The 18,718-nt window shown below is 35.9% G+C and overlaps 8 protein-coding genes and 1 non-coding gene across 10 annotated transcripts; 7 read left to right on the top strand and 2 right to left on the bottom strand.

Moving 5' to 3' along the window:
• The first annotated feature begins 232 nt into the window (after positions 1 to 232).
• F46F11.8 (C2H2-type domain-containing protein) lies at positions 233 to 1,920 on the top strand. Its single transcript, NM_059247.7, has 7 exons — positions 233 to 515; positions 560 to 667; positions 710 to 928; positions 973 to 1,080; positions 1,144 to 1,409; positions 1,455 to 1,545; positions 1,702 to 1,920. Exons 1-7 carry the CDS (start codon positions 447 to 449, stop codon positions 1,828 to 1,830), a joined length of 990 nt encoding a protein of 329 aa, NP_491648.1. The 5' UTR covers positions 233 to 446; the 3' UTR covers positions 1,831 to 1,920.
• A 125-nt stretch (positions 1,921 to 2,045) lies between these two features.
• On the top strand, positions 2,046 to 3,494 carry trmt-10C.1 (RNA (guanine-9-)-methyltransferase domain-containing protein 1; the record flags this gene model as incomplete). The annotated part of the gene is made up of 3 exons (NM_059246.5): positions 2,046 to 2,487; positions 2,562 to 2,863; positions 2,949 to 3,494. The coding sequence occupies 3 exons, from the start codon at positions 2,046 to 2,048 to the stop codon at positions 3,375 to 3,377; spliced, it is 1,173 nt and encodes a 390-aa protein (NP_491647.3). The 3' UTR covers positions 3,378 to 3,494.
• On the bottom strand, positions 3,480 to 5,742 carry F46F11.7 (Tenascin). The gene is made up of 9 exons (NM_059245.8): positions 5,672 to 5,742; positions 5,518 to 5,623; positions 5,405 to 5,475; positions 5,248 to 5,339; positions 4,280 to 4,415; positions 4,166 to 4,236; positions 4,059 to 4,118; positions 3,804 to 4,007; positions 3,480 to 3,760 (listed from the first exon to the last, which is right to left on the bottom strand). The coding sequence occupies exons 1-9, from the start codon at positions 5,731 to 5,733 to the stop codon at positions 3,600 to 3,602; spliced, it is 963 nt and encodes a 320-aa protein (NP_491646.3). The 5' UTR covers positions 5,734 to 5,742; the 3' UTR covers positions 3,480 to 3,599.
• Positions 5,743 to 5,852: 110 nt separating this feature from the next.
• cey-2 (CSD domain-containing protein) lies at positions 5,853 to 6,952 on the bottom strand. The gene is made up of 3 exons (NM_059244.8): positions 6,797 to 6,952; positions 6,443 to 6,753; positions 5,853 to 6,395 (listed from the first exon to the last, which is right to left on the bottom strand). The coding sequence occupies exons 1-3, from the start codon at positions 6,917 to 6,919 to the stop codon at positions 6,026 to 6,028; spliced, it is 804 nt and encodes a 267-aa protein (NP_491645.1). The 5' UTR covers positions 6,920 to 6,952; the 3' UTR covers positions 5,853 to 6,025.
• A 1,017-nt stretch (positions 6,953 to 7,969) lies between these two features.
• xrep-4 (F-box domain-containing protein) lies at positions 7,970 to 9,923 on the top strand. Its single transcript, NM_059243.10, has 8 exons — positions 7,970 to 8,138; positions 8,189 to 8,259; positions 8,331 to 8,435; positions 8,484 to 8,563; positions 8,629 to 8,725; positions 8,809 to 9,266; positions 9,319 to 9,428; positions 9,526 to 9,923. Exons 1-8 carry the CDS (start codon positions 8,108 to 8,110, stop codon positions 9,657 to 9,659), a joined length of 1,086 nt encoding a protein of 361 aa, NP_491644.2. The 5' UTR covers positions 7,970 to 8,107; the 3' UTR covers positions 9,660 to 9,923.
• Positions 9,924 to 10,118: 195 nt separating this feature from the next.
• Positions 10,119 to 16,147, top strand: trpp-8 (Trafficking protein particle complex subunit 8). Of its 2 annotated transcripts, none has more exons than NM_059242.6 (10): positions 10,119 to 10,386; positions 10,445 to 10,633; positions 10,678 to 10,885; positions 10,937 to 11,253; positions 11,392 to 11,786; positions 11,837 to 12,084; positions 12,191 to 13,002; positions 13,059 to 14,058; positions 14,950 to 15,326; positions 15,863 to 16,147. In NM_059242.6, exons 1-10 carry the CDS (start codon positions 10,141 to 10,143, stop codon positions 15,911 to 15,913), a joined length of 3,843 nt encoding a protein of 1,280 aa, NP_491643.2. In that variant the 5' UTR covers positions 10,119 to 10,140; the 3' UTR covers positions 15,914 to 16,147. The 2 variants fall into 2 exon arrangements, with proteins under 2 accessions (NP_491643.2, NP_491642.2); NM_059241.7 differs by having other exon boundaries at positions 11,831 to 12,084; positions 15,863 to 16,146.
• Positions 14,704 to 14,858, top strand: F46F11.12. Its single transcript, NR_003383.1, has one exon. It is a non-coding gene; the product is annotated as a small nucleolar RNA F46F11.12 (small nucleolar RNA).
• Positions 16,148 to 16,250: 103 nt separating the features above from the next.
• vha-10 (putative V-type proton ATPase subunit G) lies at positions 16,251 to 17,180 on the top strand. The gene is made up of 3 exons (NM_059240.7): positions 16,251 to 16,413; positions 16,462 to 16,596; positions 16,835 to 17,180. The coding sequence occupies exons 1-3, from the start codon at positions 16,267 to 16,269 to the stop codon at positions 16,931 to 16,933; spliced, it is 381 nt and encodes a 126-aa protein (NP_491641.1). The 5' UTR covers positions 16,251 to 16,266; the 3' UTR covers positions 16,934 to 17,180.
• Positions 17,181 to 17,679: 499 nt separating this feature from the next.
• ubl-5 (Ubiquitin-like protein 5) lies at positions 17,680 to 18,695 on the top strand. The gene is made up of 2 exons (NM_059239.6): positions 17,680 to 17,797; positions 18,487 to 18,695. Exons 1-2 carry the CDS (start codon positions 17,685 to 17,687, stop codon positions 18,593 to 18,595), a joined length of 222 nt encoding a protein of 73 aa, NP_491640.1. The 5' UTR covers positions 17,680 to 17,684; the 3' UTR covers positions 18,596 to 18,695.
• The last annotated feature ends 23 nt before the right edge of the window (positions 18,696 to 18,718 follow it).

The raw sequence follows: 18,718 nt of genomic DNA, 5'->3' as shown, positions 1-18,718 counted from the left end.
ACGCAGACGCACTAGCTGACTTGTTTCGCCTTTTCTTTAGACGTAGAATTTTGTTCGATTAGTGAGAAAAAAAATATATATATACGTTAACTATCGAATAGTTTAAAACCTTGTATAGTTTAAAACCTTAAAAAATTAATCACGTTTTTCTATCTTAAAATGCTAAATACTGACTATAATTTATTTTAATAAAACGTAAATATTTAAAACTAATTGAATTACACAATTTCATGAATGTGAGCGAGCTTTGCGAAAAAAAATGGAAGAAAACGGTGTGAACAAAAAACACAAAAACAAATCATGATGGTTGCTCGTTGAATCAGTTGTTTGGGACGTGATGCACTATACACAGAACGCAATCTACCGTAGTTCTGAATAGTGCAAACATTTTTTTGTTTTCATTGTTTCCACTCTTTTGAATTACTGCTCCTTTCCAACGAAAAACTATGCTTTCCTTGTTTTTCAAGCAAAAGCTTAGTATTGAACAAGATTTGCGACTCTTCGAAAAGTTTAAGGTAACATATTAATGCATTATTTCTGCCCTAAATTAATATTTCAGAATTTCCCACAAAAATACGAATCAGACGTTGAAATCGGCGAGTTTTATTCCAATGGGACTATTTACTTTGATGATGCAAGATTAGCACAGGAGAAAGTGATTGAAATGGTAATTATTTTGAAAAAAACTGTTTTAATAAAAAATATTTAGCAACAAGAAGGGTTCGAGTTTCTCTACATAATCGACGAACCAACTCCAATTCTTCACGATGATTTTATTTGTCTTGATAAAGAAATTCAAGACGAAAGAAATTATTCGAAATGTTCAGTTCAAGTCAAAATCCCAGAAACTCCTCCACAAAACTATGCAACTACTGAGCAATTTGAGCAATTCACAAAGAAAACAATCGAACAGTTCAGTATTCTTGCTGTAAGTATTTATTGAAAACAATGTTTGAAGTTTTTATTTTAAAGAAAACAATGGAGCGTGCTATTTCCGTCCCAACCACTCCTTCAACACCAGCAAGAGCTGCACCTGCTTCAGTTCCAAGTACTTCTATGAGTGCCGAGTTTACTGCAAAGGTGAATATTCAACACTGAAATAATAACGCTTCGAATGCAAAGAAATGTAAAAAAAAATTTCAGAACGAGTTGATTGCTAATGGAATTACTTGTAAAAGGTGCTCGAAAAATATTCGAAATATTTCACCGATCACACAACTTGTAATGGCTGTTCGAGATCATGTTATGGAACATTTCGATAAGGAAAATCCACATCTCAAACGATTCTCGTGTCGACAATGCACTGATTTCAAAACCAATTTTGTCGATGATTTTGAAAATCATTTGAATAGACACGGATCGATGACTTCATTGCCTGAAAAACGTCAAAAGTTGACTGTCTCTTTGCTGTAAGTAAGAATATTTTAATAATTATTACTGACGCATTGATTCAGAACTGAAACTCTTCTCAAAATCATTTGCAAGCTGTGCAACGCATGTTTTCCGGACGTTTTTGAGAAGTCTCCACCTGCCATTAATACGATTGTAAGAAAGAGTCATCAAAATATTGCCTTTTTTATTGTGAAGAAATGTACCAAAAAGCGAGAGTTTATACAAAAAATGTTGATTTTATTAAATAAGACAACCAATTTGTTCATTCGAAAAATATAAAAATGAAATTAAACAATACATTTTTTTCAGCTCGCTGTAACCACACCACAAAATGCCAAACTCTCAGTTTTCCCGAATCTTGATCGTCTTTACTGCTCCCGATACAATATTCCATATCGAAGACATTCGCTTCCACCGTCAACAATCAGAATTGATTAATTTCAATAATAATTTCGAAAAGTTTAACATTCTCATTTCCGTTACCTACGATCAACTCATAATGTCTACCATAAATCGTTTTGTTAATAATTCAAATTTTTTAGTTTTTTAAATTTAACCGCTAAGTTCTCCCGGATTTCTATCTGAAGTTATGAACTTTTCAGTATTTCTTTCAGAATCAATCACTTTTACAATTCCAAAAATTAATTTTTCAGATGGAACAACTCTCAAATAAATTTCAATTATTACAATGGAATTTTCGACGCCTTTTGAATATTCCACAGAAAACTGTATCTCCAGTTGTTTGGCGTCCTCCAATGATTACGTCATCACATGAACCAAGTTCAGAATTTCGAGAAAATCTTTCAGAAGAAGAAAATAAGAGAATCGATCGAATACTCGAAGAACTTTTTCTATTCTCAAGACTTTCTGTTCGCTTTCCAAAAAAAATCTCAGATTCCGAATGGAAAACTTTTCTTGAATTGAAAAGTCGAAAATCAAGATTTGATGAAGCAATGTTTCTGTTTCGAAAAGAGAAATTGGAAGAAGAAGATGCTAGGAAAAAGCTCGAAAAAGTGAATTTCAGAAAAATATCAGAACAAAACGTCGGAAGTCGTGTGCCCTCTTATATGCTACATTTTCCAAATTCAGTCTCAGGTTAGGTTTATCAAAATATTTATTGTAAATCTCTGAATATATCTCCTTTTTTAGTTTAAAAAACTATATTTCAGAAGAATATTATCAAATGAAAAGATTGTACGAAGCATATCTTCTCGAAAATCGTCCGATTCTAGCCGTTGACTGTCAATTTCTGAGCCGGCTCAGTCCACGGGGACGTGGATTAACTGCACTTCAACTACAGTACCTCATCACCGAAAATCGACGAAACCCCGATCCATTTCGCCTTCATTTTGTAAATTATGATAGTAAAAATTCGAGTATTCAAGATTTGGAGAAGTCAAAATTACAAAGCATTCGGAAATCACACGTTTTTAATCCTATTGTCACTGAAAATGGATTAGAAACATACGAGGTAATAATTTCATTTATGTAATGTGAAATTTTGATTGGAAATGTTTCTTGTATTAGGAAGTATTTCTAATACTTGAGGTTTTCAGAATCACTCCAAAAATGTCATTTATCTATCACCGGATGCTACAGAAGAATTAGAATCTGTGGATGATGATAAAATTTATGTAATCGGAGGAATCGTGGATCGTGTACCAGAACCAGGAATCCCAAAGCATGCATCGCTTGAAGCATCACAATCTGCAGGAGTATTTGCCCGAAAACTTCCAATTGATCGATATGTGGATTTCAAGTCTGGATCTAAATTTTTGACTCTTCTTGCCGTGGCTGAAATTCTACGCCAGGTTAATATCCACGGCGATTGGAAGAAGGCGATGAAAGTGGCGATCCCTGTGAGAAATACGAGAGGAGCTGACGAGAAGAATCCAAAAGCACGTGCTGCACAGTTACGGATTCATGCTTTTAATCAGGAAATTTTAAAGCGAATCGATAGAAGGTTAGGTAAAGATTTTATTTAGATTATAAAAAGTTATGTTGTTTTTTTTGTTGCTTATTTAAAATTGTTGTTTTTTGTCAGAAATTTTCAAAAAAAAAATTGTTAAATCTTTTTCAAATTACGAATAAATATTTTATTTTTCTAAAATCTCTATATCAATTTAAAAAATTTCATAATTACATTTTTCATTGTAAAGCGATTACTATGGGAATGTTATAAGTCAGCTTTTAAATTTCAAAAACAATTATCCCTTCAAGGCAGTCATCTGATCCACGCATTTATTCTCTTGACATGTGAACTGTTCTCCGCAGTCTCGAATCGCCAAAGTACAAAAACGACCAGCAACTCGAGCACAGTTACCACCTTCACAGGATTCACCAAGTTGGCATACTTTCCGAGCGCAATCTGAAAAATAGGATATAACTTTTTTCTTAACAATCGTCTTTACCGTTTCGTCTGCAACGTCCATCTATGCAAACAAATGGATGCTTGCATTCTCCAATACATGGAATTCCTTCCATTATTCTACACTCTCCGAGACGACAATCCTGATCATGTGGACATCTTCCCGGGCATGGATTCATCACGCAGACGCTATTGACGCATACAGTACCACCATGACACGTATCATCTTGGCACGTTTTACCGACGGCTGAAACGTTCCTTTTTGAAATGCACACTATTCCGATAATTTCAAGCTTACCACTCAAACATTGACCCTCTACACAATAGGTTCCCGGTTCACAGTAAATTGATGTGCACTCTGGAAATAACTTTTTTTATTTGCTAGATAGGCATCAAAAGTATTACGGGTATTCGGATAACATTGTCCGTGATGACAAATTTCATGTGGCTGACAGTTACATAATGGCTCTTGAGGTCTGAAAACATAGGTTTAATTTTGTTATGAATTTAATTTCATACTTGAGTTGACATTTATTTTGCTGACACAACATATTTGGACCACAATCCGCGTGACCAATACAGAAAGTCTCGAGAACTTTTTCACACTTTCCATCACGACACATTGATCCTTCGTCACACGAAACTCCTTGGCATCCTGAATTATTCAAAAATTAATTTTATTGGAGAATATCTCGATAGAGCATTCAAGCATTTCTTCCTTTCGAAATCTGACAAATTTACAAACTCGGCTGTTGAACTATTATGGGAACACGAAATTCTGAGAATGCATACTGAGCAACATATTTGACGCCCAAAATATCTTGTAGCGAAAACTACAGTAACGTTTTAAAATACTACTGTAGCGCTTTTGTTGATTTACGGGCTCGGTTGTCGAAATAAATTTATTTTCGTATAGTGATAGTGATATTCCATTTTATTTTTTTGCGAGGCCCCACGAAAAGGGGAGCAGAACGAAAAGGGGATCTGCAAAAAGGGGATCTGCAAAAAGGGGATCTGCGAAAAGGGGAGATACGAAAAGGGGAGCAACGAAAAGGGGAGCTGGCACTGTGCCAAACGCTATTTTTCTCGAAGAAAACGATACAACGATGCTCCGATGTTACGCGTCGCGTGTTGTTAAGCGTATCTTCTAGAAGAAAATTTCAAAAATCAACGCGCGTTGCGTGAGAAAATTGCGTTTTGTGCGTTTGGCACAGTGCCAGCTCCCCTTTTCGTTGCTCCCCTTTTCGTATCTCCCCTTTTTGCAGATCCCCTTTTCGTTCTGCTCCCCTTTTCGTGGGGCCTCTTTTTTGCCCTTTTCCGTAAATCGACACCAGCGCTACAGTAGTCATTTGAAGCATTACTGTAGTTTTCGCTACGAGATATTTTGCGCGTCAAATATGTTGCGCAATACGCATTCTCAGAATTTCGTGTTCCTGTAATATGTACGAGAAAACTAGTTTTTAAAACTAATTTATAAAAATACCCACTATTCAAAATGCACTGCCCGTTGACGCATTTTCCATGTTTTCCACAATCGGAGACTATGCTTCGAGCTGAACCTTCAGCTACCAATACGTGTCTGAAAATTGTGTTTTATTTGCTCTGACAAGTTGTTATCATTCCTTATTCAGAAATTAACTGTACCGATTGCATTTCACTGAAGTGATTGGATAACATTTTCCTTCAGAACAAACGAATCCCTCTCGACATTCTACCTAAACTAAACGTTTTGAAAATATTCATCAAAACTTGAAAACCTCGAATGAACAGAATGTAGATGGGGATTTGTTCCTACCAAAGCATTGCTTCTCTTCACAAGTAAATCCAACTGGGCACTCATACTCACCGAAAACAGGCGGACATCTGAATAGACGAAATTGTATTTCTCACTATTGCTCATGATTCGTTCACCTTTCTGCCGCAATGTGCAAAATAAAAGAACAGAATAAAAACAGTCGTCCTATGCGAATCATTGTACGAAACTAATCAATATGCCGAATAAGAATTGGTGACCTATTTTCATCAGAGATATCTCACTGATAAGATTTGAGAAGCTGATATGATGAGTCATTGTTATGAAATAAACATTCAATTTACCGGTAAACGGTTTTATTGAGAGGTTTTCTCATTACAAGCTGAGGCAATGTGGCATTGAAGAACAAGAGGGATAGGGACTTACAATAGCATGCATAAATTGGGAATATGATAAAGTGTACTATGTATATGTACAAAGGTACAAATTTGAGAAATAAGCATTAATGGATCTTAAATCTGAGCATCGATTGGCTGGGCTCCTAGGCCGGCTTCTCCAAGTGCAGAGTCGCAACGGTCAACCTTGGAAAGTCCAGCTTCCTCTGTGATGATCTTGGAACAAGATTTGGAGTCTGGAGAAGCAACGTCAGAAGCAGATTCGGAAGATTCAGTGACAGCCGATGAATCAGCGGCATCACCAGCTCCTTTCTGTTGGGCCTTCGACTTGCGATTTCTGTTCTTGCGTTGCTTTCTTGGCTTTTTCTTCTCAGCATCCGCCGACATCTCCTGTGGCTTGGCATCGGTCGACTGGGATTCCTCTCCATCGACAGAAGCTCTGGGCTTGCGGTTCTTGCGGAAGCGAGAGAGAAGCTTGTGGCGGTATCTGTAAAATAGGATTTAAAAACTTCCATGGTCAATATAAACCCTCACCTCGATCCAATGACATTGTCTCCGTTGGGTCCTGTTACGTTAGCAGCTTCTGGGCCATTCTTTCCCTCGACGAGATCGAAGAGAACCTCTTCATCGTCCCCGAGGGTACGGAGGTAGAACTTTTCAGTGGCTGACTTGGCAATGGCTGTCTGGTGAACAAAGATGTCCTTTTCGCCATCGTTGCGAGAAATGAAGCCATAGCGACGGAGAACAGAATACCATTTCACTTTTCCTTGAAGTCCGGTGGTAATGGCTGTCTTCGACTTCTGCTCTTCTTCCCACAGACGGATGCGCTCAGCAGTCGGCAGACGCTAAATTAAGTAATTACTAAATTAATTTAAATGTGTAACATACTCTTTTACGCATCTTCTCTTCGCTGTTGCTTGGCGTTGTCTTATCTTGAACAGAGAGCTCTTCGAGCTTCTGCTCGAGAGCTTCCTCTCCGATTTCGACAGCGGCGTTTGCGGTGTCCGACATAGTCGTAAATTTGGTTGAAGCAAGTGAGGTTGACTGTAAGAGGGTAACTTTTAATAAGTCATTAAACAAAAATTGGGTAAAGATTAAAAAGAATATTTAACAGAAGCTATGTGCTCATGCTCAAAAACGTAACCAAAACTAAAGTCGAAAATCAGCAGCAAAAAAATTTAGAAATGAGAAAAACAGCTCACGGCGCGTGAACTTCAAGCTGCAAAATCGAAATGAATGTTTTGGGCCGCGCATCTGCGAAGCTAATGGGTCCCGTACTACAGTAACCCGGTAACCTGCACATCTAACTTCGCGCGGTGTTTCAAACGCAATGCATGGTTAGGAAATTCCTAAACAATTTTTGGATTCTTTTCGTCAAATTTGTATCAGATTGTTTTGCAATATGCTATTTTACTATTTTCTATCATTTTGTCATCACTGTCTTGAATTTTTAAACGATTGTTTAACTGATTGATATGGATAGTATTGTTGGTATTAAATAGTTTATAATAATCACTGAAATTCTAAAATATTTCATTATTTAACATTCCCTCGTAAAGCGTATTATGATTTTTTGAAAGTTACGGAATTGAGATAGAAAAAATGGAATTAAGTTCTAAAGTTTAGATTTTCTCAATTGTTTTCCAGTTGTTTCCTATTGTGACACTCCTTAACTTTCCAATTTAAGGGAAATGTCTCTTTTTTATACATTAAGAGATTACTTTAAGAATATAAAAACGCTTTAGGCCCCGTGTGACAATCTAAATGTGTTTAATCCTGCCTCCAATTAGTACAACGAGTGTTCATTATAAATGTTCAAACGAATTCGGAATTTCTATTTCCAATTTTGTTTTTTTAATGGTGACTTTAGTTAATGTTCTCCGTGATGTTGTTCATGCTTTCTAAAAACTAATGTACTCTGCCCTTTCCAGAAATTGACGTCATAATACTCGCACAGTACTCTCAAAAAATTGATTTTCAAATCGTCCATTCTCTCCAACTTCATTTTCTATCCTCCACGTCTTTTCTGTGCATCCTCATTTTATATTGTGTTATTTTCATGTCTCTGATCGACCTGCGCCATTGATATTCTTTCTCAAACGGCCTCTCTTTACATCTCTGGGTCTCTTGCCTCTGGGCGTGAGGTTCCCGTTTTTTCTGCCGATTTTCTTCTCTTTCCGCTGTTCCATTCTACTCAAAATGGCACTGGAAGAAATAATGGATTTCGAGGGTTAGTTAATGCTTAATAATGAAGATAAATCTGAAATTGCCAAATTATAGAAGAAGAGGCTGGATGGAAGCACTTGCCACGAGAAATACGCAGAAATATTCTCACTCGACTACCATTCCCAGTAAGTGTTGCGAAATCATTTTGCTCAAATTTCCATCAAATCAGTTAGATAAAGAAAAAATCCGTTTGCAGGATAAACAAAACATGATGTTGGTCAGCTGGGAAAACTCTCAGATATGCTCAACTCTTCCAAATAAGCTTCACGAACTCGGAATTACGGAGCTTCCCTCTACAGCTGTTAGTTTTAATTGAATTACTTTGTTTATTCAACCCAGTTATTTTCAGAAAACTATTCTGATAATGAAATGGAAAAATGAGATTGGAAGAGTTGTGAGCAGAATGGTGGAGTTTCGAGGAACCTCACTGTGAGTATTCTTTGTTCAAAACTTCAAATTAAAAGAGAAAATTCAAAGTCTTAATAAATGTTCAGACGTCAAACTGAATGCCCCGATCATACTGCAGAAGCTATGCGAGCGTTTTTACGTATTTGGAGATTCTCAAAAATTAAGAGTATTGTCATCGAAATTGTAAGTTGTGGTAGAGATAGATTGGTTTAAACCATGGCTTATCAGCTGTAGTATCAGCTAACAAAAATTCAATTAATTTTCAGCCATGTTTCGAAGGATTATCAAGCATCTGGGAAGAAGGAATGGCTGAAGTAAAAACAAATATCGCCGTCCGAAGTTTTAACATCAGAACAAACGACTATCGTTTAGTAACAAAAGCATTGACAGCTCCAAAAAACAAAGGACAAGATATATCATTGTTGGCAAATGACCACGGAGGAATGGAAACTGCAGTATTTGACATTGACAAGTTCAAGTACGCCCGCAGTGTGATCCTTTGGTCCCTGGTCAGCAACATTCAAGATCATCAACTTTATTCTTTATCTGCACACAATATTCGTTTACACAGTGAATTCATTACATCCAATTGCATTGCCAAAATGATTCAGGAATGGAAAGAGGGCAGGAGATCCCTGGAACGATTGCATATAACTTCGCCAATAATTGATTTGGATACAATTGTGAGACAAGTGCTTGGCGTCTGCTGGAAAAATATGACTGAGTACGAAGATTCTCCGATAAAGTATTAATATGATAATGAGTTGAATTTTCAGCATTTGTTCAATTATTTGGAGAGAAGTAGACGAAGAAGGGTATTCATATGCGGTGCGTGGACCAACATATGACATTCCTGCAGCAATTGGAATAATTCCGAATCAAGATGGTAAAGATTCTCAAAATCTAGTAAAACTGATTAGTTTCGAGTTCAATATACTAAGTAGAAGATCTATCAAGAACTGAACACACAAATATTCTTTCAGGTGTTCCAACATTCATTTTCCGCATAATCCGGATGACTCATGAAATGTCTCGAATTGTCTACGAAAGGTGTTCAGTGCAATGCCCCAATATGGTCAGCTCAGAGGATCTTGCAAGACAGCAGCAAAGAGTTTAATATTAATTATCTTGGTCTTAACTTTTGAAAACCGTCTTTGGTCCTTATTATCAGATTCCCAAAACGTTGAGTTTAGTATTGTGATCCCCATCTACTCGAATTGCAGGTTTCCAGAAACTTTGTTTTATCCCGTCAGAATGATGTAACGTTTCCAATTTTAAATATGGAATGTTTCACAAAAACTTTCCATAAAATGTTTGAAATCGTCCACAAACACATATGAATGTACACTATTGTAAATAAATTTAAAATAAACGTTGTCCTCGTTTTTTTGAAATATTATCCTGAAATAGTTTTTGTTATTGTTGAGTTCCAGATGTTTCCTAGACATTACCATATCTCTGGCTGACATGTGAGATAACTGCGATATACCGATGTGCTCACAGTTGCTCCAAACTTTGACAGACTGATATTACGAATAACTTGTTTCTTGCTAGAATTTTGTCTATAAATTTTCAGACTTCAGAGTGGCTCAATCTGAATGTCATCAGTGTCTCCGAGTCCTTTGATCGCATTAATATCATCTGAATGCAGTCAAAAACATGCTCATAATCGTGGATTCAAGTCACTTTCTCATTTTATCTTCCCATTCACATCACACGAGTGCCAAGTTCGCGAACCAATCGATAATTTGAAAGCTTCACAGAGGATTCGATTAGATATTCGTGATATTTCGAGTGACGGGCATCTTCTTACACTTTCAGTATTGCCATATGTACTTATTCAGGTAAATTTTCATTAACAAGAAAAAACAGGTACTTGATTTATAATTATTCACATTTCAGGCCTTGAAAACATGTACGGACGTCTCTCAATCTATTAAATTATTTCGTGATGTACTTGCTCGATGCTCTGAGCCTTCAGAACACGAGTCGTTCGGTCATTACCTCGCTTGCATTTTTGTAGTTTCTACTGAAGACGAAAATCCACTTGGAGAGTTCAGCAAAATGATTCAGACACAACAAACGCTTTATGTAAGATTCCGACTTTAAAGTGTGAATTTTCATTTTTGATTTAGAATACCACGTCGACACTGATGATCCCTGGACATTGTTCTACTCCAAAATGGGCTGCCCCACATGCGAAAACTCCTCGTCACTATATCCTTCTTCATGACTCAAGAAGTCCGCGCAGCAGTACAGAGAGAAGAGATGAGCTTCTGGCTCAAATGTGTGCAACATATGGAAATGATAATTGTCAAATGTTGCAACTTGATTCAGATAGTGGTAAGAACCAAAATTAACGAAGAGAAAATAGCTTTTTTTTCGGCTTTTCAGAAAGTGCTGAAATGAAAGGAGTTTGGGATGAGATCGATGAGTTCAATGATGTATTGGAGAAAGGACTTGAAGAAGCACATCAGCATTCGACAGATGCGATAGCTCCAGGACCGAATGGAGCATCCAATCAACAATCACCCTCGTCTCCAACCTCATCAGTTGCCACAATATCTTCAACTATGCCAGCTGTTGGAAGTGTTTCACCGAATAGTCATCCAAACAGTACAGTTGTGTGGAAATCGAGCAAAAAACTCGCATCGCTGGCAGACGCGAAGGCCGTTCAGGCAATTCTTTCAAAGTTTTTAGATGTTTGTTTGGTAAGTATTTATTAATCTGATAATTTTAGAATAATCATCTAAAATAGGTTCTAAAAAACTGAAAACTTCTCAATCTTCTTTAAAATGATATTGTATAGGAAAAACGTCGAGTAGCTTTGAAAAAGTTGCGTTTTTCAGATTCCATATGTAGAAAAGGAGATGCGATTTCTGTACGAGACGGCTGGTCAGAAAAAAGGAATAGGAAAATCGTTTACGAGTATGAAAAGATGGTTTGGAAGTGGAACTGCTTTGAGCAATATGGCAACTCCGATCACATATGCATGGGATAGTTCTGAAATGCAGACACGACGACTTGCGGATCTTCTTCTCATGTTCGGATTCCCGAATTCCGCTTTTGAACAGTATCGTGGATTGAAGCGGGATTTAGAAGCGGATAAAGCAATGGCTGCTCACGCTGTTGCTCTAGAAATGTGCTGTGTGGCTTTGCATAGTGCACAACCACAATTAAATGCGAATCAATTTATGATCAAATATCTGGAAACACCTGTTTCGCTACTGATTGAGCATGCAAAGTGAGTTAAATTCTCTGATATTGAATATTTACAATTGCTAAAAGATTCAGAAGATACCCGTCCATACTCCGTTGTGCTTTCAACATTGCTGACATTTACTCTGATCTTGGACTACATAAAGAAGCAGCTTTGAATCTTGCAAAAGTCAGCTCAATCGAAGGAGATCATTTGGTTGCTGTGGCACAAACGCTTGCTGCTGAACAATTTGAAAAAGCTGGAATGGGGAGGAAGGCGTCTTTTCATCGAGTTCTTGCAGCCAATCGATTTTCAAATGCTGCTATTCCAGCATTATCATTTGGTGCGTAAAATTATATTAATATCTAGAGTTTTCAAATTGTGTACTTTAACAAAATATCAAAAAATCATTCAATTGCAATTCTTAAAACAACTTTTAACATTTTCAGATTGCTATCGTCTAGCTCTTCCAGCTTTTGATAAAAAGCATTGGGGAGTACTTGATGAACATCTGGCAGTAAGATTACTTGAAGAAGGACAAAAAGCCGGTGTAATGACCACAGATATCGCTTCCGAATGCATTCGACGTCTGGTAGCTGTGTGCCCTAAACTCTCACCTTCACTTCAAACAGAACGCCTTCGAACTATCGTCAATGCTTTGGATATATATTTTCCACATCGAAATGAGCCTGTTGAAATGCTCACTGATATACCTAAAGTTGAAATGGAAACGGTGAAAGCAATCTATGGAGAACGCCCACTTTGGAATGAAATTGATGAGAATGAGCATCAAAGTGTTAGTTCAGATGGATGGATTACTGTAGAACGGGCTGCACACCATGCATTGTTCGGAGCAAGTGCACCATATCGTGGAATGCAGCTAGTTAGTGATGAGCATTCAGACAATCAGAAGATTCGAGAAACACCTGCCGGAGAGAGATTTCGTGTTATGGTGGACTTAACGAATCCTTTGAAAATACCAATTCATCTCCAAAATCTCCGACTTTCCGTATCAGATATTCATAATCAAAGTGGAATAGAAGGTTCAGAGAAGAGCATACCAGAACTCGGAGCTCTTGAGCATCTTCAATTGGATCCCGAGGAGACAAAAACTATTGAATTGTATGTGTTCCCAAGAGTTGGATGTTTAAAGTTTCGAGTTGATGGGTTGTTGTTTCAATTGGCAGTGGATCAGAAAGATGTAGAAGCAAGAGTACCACTGAAATGTCGAGGAAAAAGATTGAATAAAACTGCAAAGCAGGTGAGTTATTTTTGAAAAATATACCTAGATAACCCCTTAATCATTAATATTTTCAGCAAAAATCTAAAATCTACACAAACGACGAACGTCTCAGCGCCACAGTTGCTCAAAAACCATGGCCACTTGTTGAGTTTCGAGTTATCAAATCCCCTCACCAATGGTCATACTGTGATCAAGCACAACGTTATCAATTGGAAATCGAAAATATTGGGCACGAAAATGTGATGTCAATGTGTCTTGCCACGAATGCATTTGATCGCGTTGCGGCTGGAAGTATTGACGAGAATGAGCACCATCAACAATTTAAAATGAACTTGGCAGCTAATAATGCAAAAGTTGCAACGTTCCGATTTGAAGAAGGGTCTACAAGCTCCACAGACTCATTTCTCAAGATTGGCGAGAAGAAAAGAATATTTTTCGATGTTCGAAGCTCTGACGAACCTACTGGCTCAACAGTTGCTCCAAAACAATCAAATACAGTTATCCTAATTGCGTATCGAAGTTCCAATGGAACAATGAGACAATGGCGACGAGTTATTGATGGAGAAAGAAGAAGGCTTATTGCTTTGACCGCAGAGATTCTAGATTTAGACACAAAATCTTTCTCTATTCACCTCAAAAACTGCGTAGCTGTTAGTCAAGCAGCTCTTTCTCGTGTTGAAATTCTCCGTATTCGAACTGATAGAAACGAAGCGTCTACGGGAATTAAAAATGATTGTTCTACCACAGTTCTGCCATCTGTAAATCGACGAGTTGAAATTGAATCAGAACAAACTGATACTATCGTCGCACGACTTGTACCATTGTCTCAAGGTGAAACAATTAAAGAATCATGGCTCACGACAACAACTTCAGTGACACCTCCGAAATGGCCATGTCCTGCAGAGATTCATTCGACAATGGATGATGAATTTGCATCAAAAATCGCAGAGAAAATTGGAATTTTATGGAAAGCAAATATTGTCAACAATGAGGGATTGGTAACATCATTTATTGGCGAATCATTTATCGATGATCCATTTGTAAAACTTAAAACTTTGAAAAAGGATGATTCAGGTACAGTTTTATTTTATTTTTATCAATTGAAAACCTGAAAACTTTTAAAACTAAAATATTTATTGAATTGAAAAAAAAAACCTTTTACATTCCTAAAAATTCAGAACTAAAAAACGATTTACTCGAGTTTTTGACTCTCGAAATTCGAAATTCATAATTCCATTGTTAAACATATTTGTTCAATACCGTAACCGCGCAGAACTTTTAAGTAATAATTGTCTTGTATTTTTCTATTGTCGAAAACAAAAAAATGTCTTTAAAAAATAGCTATTTTAAGCAGTTACATTTTCAAGAAAAAAGTGAGAAACAAAGCGAAAAATTTTGTTGGCCTGTCGCTAACTAAAAAAAACTCATATTTTCAGATTTCACACTTTTTTTCAAAAAAGGATTTTTCGAAAAAAAACTGAATTTTTCGCTTTTTCTCTCACATTTTCAACAAAAAAAAAAGAGTATTTCGTCAAAACGCTGCAAAATTTTTTTTATGACCTATGATTGTCCCATACATATTCTTAAAGGCAATCAATAAATTAGGACATCTTCACCCATTTTGACCATCTCTCTAATAACCCTTCCATCTGTCCGAATAGATCAATAGGTTAAACATTTGACTAGGACTTGTAGACTCTATGGTTCAATTCCAAGTGAACGTAAATGAAGAAATACCATCCTTGCTCTGCGAGTCGTTGAGCAATCACTTGAGAACTCTGATGAGGTATTGTAGCATCGGGTTACGGTAGCCGAGTCAGTTGATTCTCATCATGTGGCACTTCGACGGTGAACAGTTATGGCCTCTGATACGTTTTTTGAACATAACACTCAATTTTTATTCTTTTTTTTTCTAAAACCCTAATTTTTTATTCAAAATTCCTTTAAAAAACTTAATGTTTTCAGTATTATCTTCACTCCGGATCTCATGTGAAACAACCGCCAAAGAAATTTCCCACAATTTCTCAGCTTCTCATATTTGCGAACTCCCAATTACTCTTCTAATTCAAAACAAAGATCTTCAACGCCGCCCGGTCTCGGTGTCGATAAAATTGTCTTCAAAAGTACGTGAACCTGTCGACGGAATTCATTTGGTGGCTCCCGAGAATCGTCACCAAATGTGGATTGATCGTCCAGTTCGAAAACAAACTATCGGTATTGATGATGAGGCAAAACTTGAAATGAAATGGAAAATAACTCATGCTGCTGTATATGATGTTGGAGGAGCTAATTTAAGTATTGAAGCAATATTTGAAGGAAGTAATGATGCTGTTATTTTTAAGGTAAATTTTATTTCCTAAAACTTATAGTTAACTAATTTTTCTTATTTTTCACGAGGACTTCGTGTCATTAAAATCCATGCCATTATTACTCAGACGCGAAATTTTGTTATTTTTGTGACCCCAAAAGTACGGTACCTGGTCTCGACACGACAAAATTTTGTTAACTGCAAAAAGGTGTGCGCCTTTAAAGAGTACTGTAATTTTAAGTTATCTTTGCTTCGGAATTTTTGATATTTTTTAATAAAAATTTTTTAACTGGCGCAAATCGACAAAAACCATGAATTTTAACAGAAAAAAAAACGAAAAACTGCAATTACAGTACTCTTTAAAGGGACACGCATGTAATAAAAATTTGGCATGTCGAGAACGGGCACCTTATTTTTGGCGAAAAGTTTATCGAAAGAGGCTATTGCATAAAAACTTTGCGCGTCAACTATTTTGCCCTGTCCGCAATTCTGAATGAGACGGTGTTTGCACATCTCTGAACAAAGACCACAATCTGACTCTTTTTGCCAACTGATTTTCGCCCTTTGCAGGTTCCGAGTGTGCTATCGGTCGTCAAATCGTCATCATATACAGTTGTCTGAAGTATCTCAAATCATTTACACACATTTTCCACATCTTCCTGTGATATTCTACTCAAGAATCGCTTTTTTCAACGGGTTTAGTCCCTTTCTAAACTTCCCTTTGATATTTGCCTCAAAAATCGCCCATCTTTCATGTAAAATTTATGTGTTATTTTTATTTCAATATTTTAGTTTCAGTTCTATTCGTATTTATTCATTTTTCTTATAATTTTATGCATAAATTCTCAAAATTTATTGATTTTTCTTGTCTTGTGCTGACTCGGTTCTTTTCCAATTATTATATGTACATCTTAAGAATAATCACGAAATCCTGTGAAAATAATTAAATCATTTTCAGTACCGAAAACCTTAAAATGGCCTCACAAACCCAGGGAATTCAGCAACTTTTGGCCGCTGAGAAACGTGCCGCTGAGAAGATCAACGAAGCTCGTAAGAGAAAGTTGCAGAGAACGAAGCAGGCCAAGCAAGAGGCTCAAGCTGAGGTGGAGAAGTACAAGCAGGTAATAAATATTGATTTTAATTTAAATTTTAAAAAACTAATTATTCAGCAACGCGAGGCAGAGTTCAAGGCATTTGAACAACAATACTTGGGAACCAAAGAAGATATTGAGAGCAAGATTCGTCGTGATACTGAGGATCAAATCAGTGGAATGAAGCAATCTGTGGCTGGAAACAAGCAAGCTGTGAGTTTGAACAAATTTCCACACAACTTTGGGAAATCTTTTGCACTTTGCAAAATATTTACTGGAGAACTTTCAAAAAAAATTTCTCGAATTTAAATAAAATGTTCTAAAATAATTTTATTGAATTTCTATATTTGTCACCAAATTAAAATATAGTTATTGTAAAACGGCACATACACATTTTTGGCTCACACTCTCGAAAGTTGCATAATATCTCAATAAAATCCGTTAATTTCAGGTCATTGTCCGTCTCCTTCAACTCGTTTGCGACATCAAGCCAGAGCTCCATCATAACTTGACTCTCCAGAAGAAACTTCACGGACAGTTCGCTGCCTAAACTTTTCGTTTTCTTTAATCTCTGACAATTCTGATCATTCCAACTTTCGCTAAGTCCCGCCCCTTACTTTTATGATGTGATATCCCTCTCCCATCAATTTCTAACCAATTCTGTAGAATTCTCCATTTTCAATTAAAAAATTATAGTCGTCACTTTTTTTTCTGTGACGACGTATTGTATACTATTTACAAAGAAAAAGCTTATACGTCAAAGTATTTCGTCGAATAAAGGTTTTATAGAGCTGATTATAAACTGGAAATTATTCTTTCTCTACGAATTAATCAATAAACGTATTCAGAAGAGGTTTTTCGCAAGTGTGAAACGCTATGTTCAAAAACTGCAGATTTTACCATACTTGCGCTTTTTTATAATTCCGAGATTAATTTTTGGAAAAAATAGCAAAATTTAAGCAGTTTATGTTTAAAAAAGTTCGTTTTTAAATACGCTCAAATAAAAAAAGTAAGTTTTAATTTTAAGTTTCAAAGGGTTGAGTCTCGCCGCGAGAATTGAGTTCTTGAAAAATAATTGGTGCATGCGCCTTTAAGTTTACTGATTACATTGCAAGTCTGCATTTGCGCGTCGAGTTGTGTGTTTTTACGTACATTCGAAATAGTTATATTTATTTATTGCGCAATTGCATTAATGTTTTTCTATACCGAATTTTCATTGCTTTCTTGCAAAATACATGTATTTTCTTAAGAAATTTGTGAATATTTTAAATTATACATAATTGTTTGACCTTTCAGGAAAAATGATTGAAATCACAGTAAACGATCGACTCGGAAAAAAAGTACGAATCAAGTGCAATCCATCAGATACAATTGGAGATTTGAAGAAGTTGATCGCTGCACAAACTGGAACACGGTGAGATTTGAAAATTACCTTTTTGAATTTGATAATCTTTTTGAAATTGACTGATGATCCCACAATCTTTTTTTCTGAATTCTTAAACTTGAAAATCAATTATATTGAAAAAAAAAGAATTTAGCTTTTTTATAGACTTTAGAAGTTAGAAGTTAAAACGTTTGAAAGGAAAAAAAGAACTTAAAAACTAAAAAAAATCAAAAATGGCACAAAAAGTCGTTATTAAAATGATCTCGAGCTAGGAAATCGCGTTTTAAAATACAATTTTTCTGTGTTTTGCCATCTCATGCGGCTATTCGCATATGTTATTTTCGTATGTTTTATATATTAGAAACAAATTGAAAATTTGAAAAACGGCAATTTGCCGATTTGCCCAAAGTTTTCCAAGATATTTTACATGAGAAAAAACATTAATAACATTTTCATAGATTTTACTTGCATGTCAAAATAGTTCTAGGACATTAAAATAGTGCATTTAATTTTGCAGAATTTATAATAAAAATTTAAAAATTTACAACAATTGCAAAACGAAAAATTTCCGACTTTGCAAAAAAAAACTTGCCTCCCAGCCCTGTGTTTTATTAAATAATTGATTTTTTTGTAATTTGATCATAAATTTCGACCGCCATTCTTGGTGATGAAATATACATTTTTTATTGTTTAATAAAAAAAAATCAATTAAATTTCAGATGGGAAAAGATCGTGTTGAAAAAGTGGTACACCATTTACAAGGATCATATCACATTGATGGATTACGAGATTCACGAGGGATTCAATTTCGAGCTCTACTACCAATGATTCATCAGAATTCATTTCATTTTTTAAACAATTATTTACTTTTCAACTTTTCATGAATTTCAATTTAATTTTTTTTGACTTCGAATAAATTTCAACACTTTCTTGATTTAAATGCACTTTTAA

The sequence above is a fragment of the Caenorhabditis elegans genome, chromosome I, assembly GCF_000002985.6.
Source record: "Caenorhabditis elegans chromosome I".
In the NCBI taxonomy this organism is placed as follows: Eukaryota; Metazoa; Nematoda; class Chromadorea; order Rhabditida; family Rhabditidae; genus Caenorhabditis; species Caenorhabditis elegans.
The sequence above is the reverse complement of the archived record's forward strand: the minus strand, read 5'-3'. Positions and strand labels throughout refer to the sequence as shown.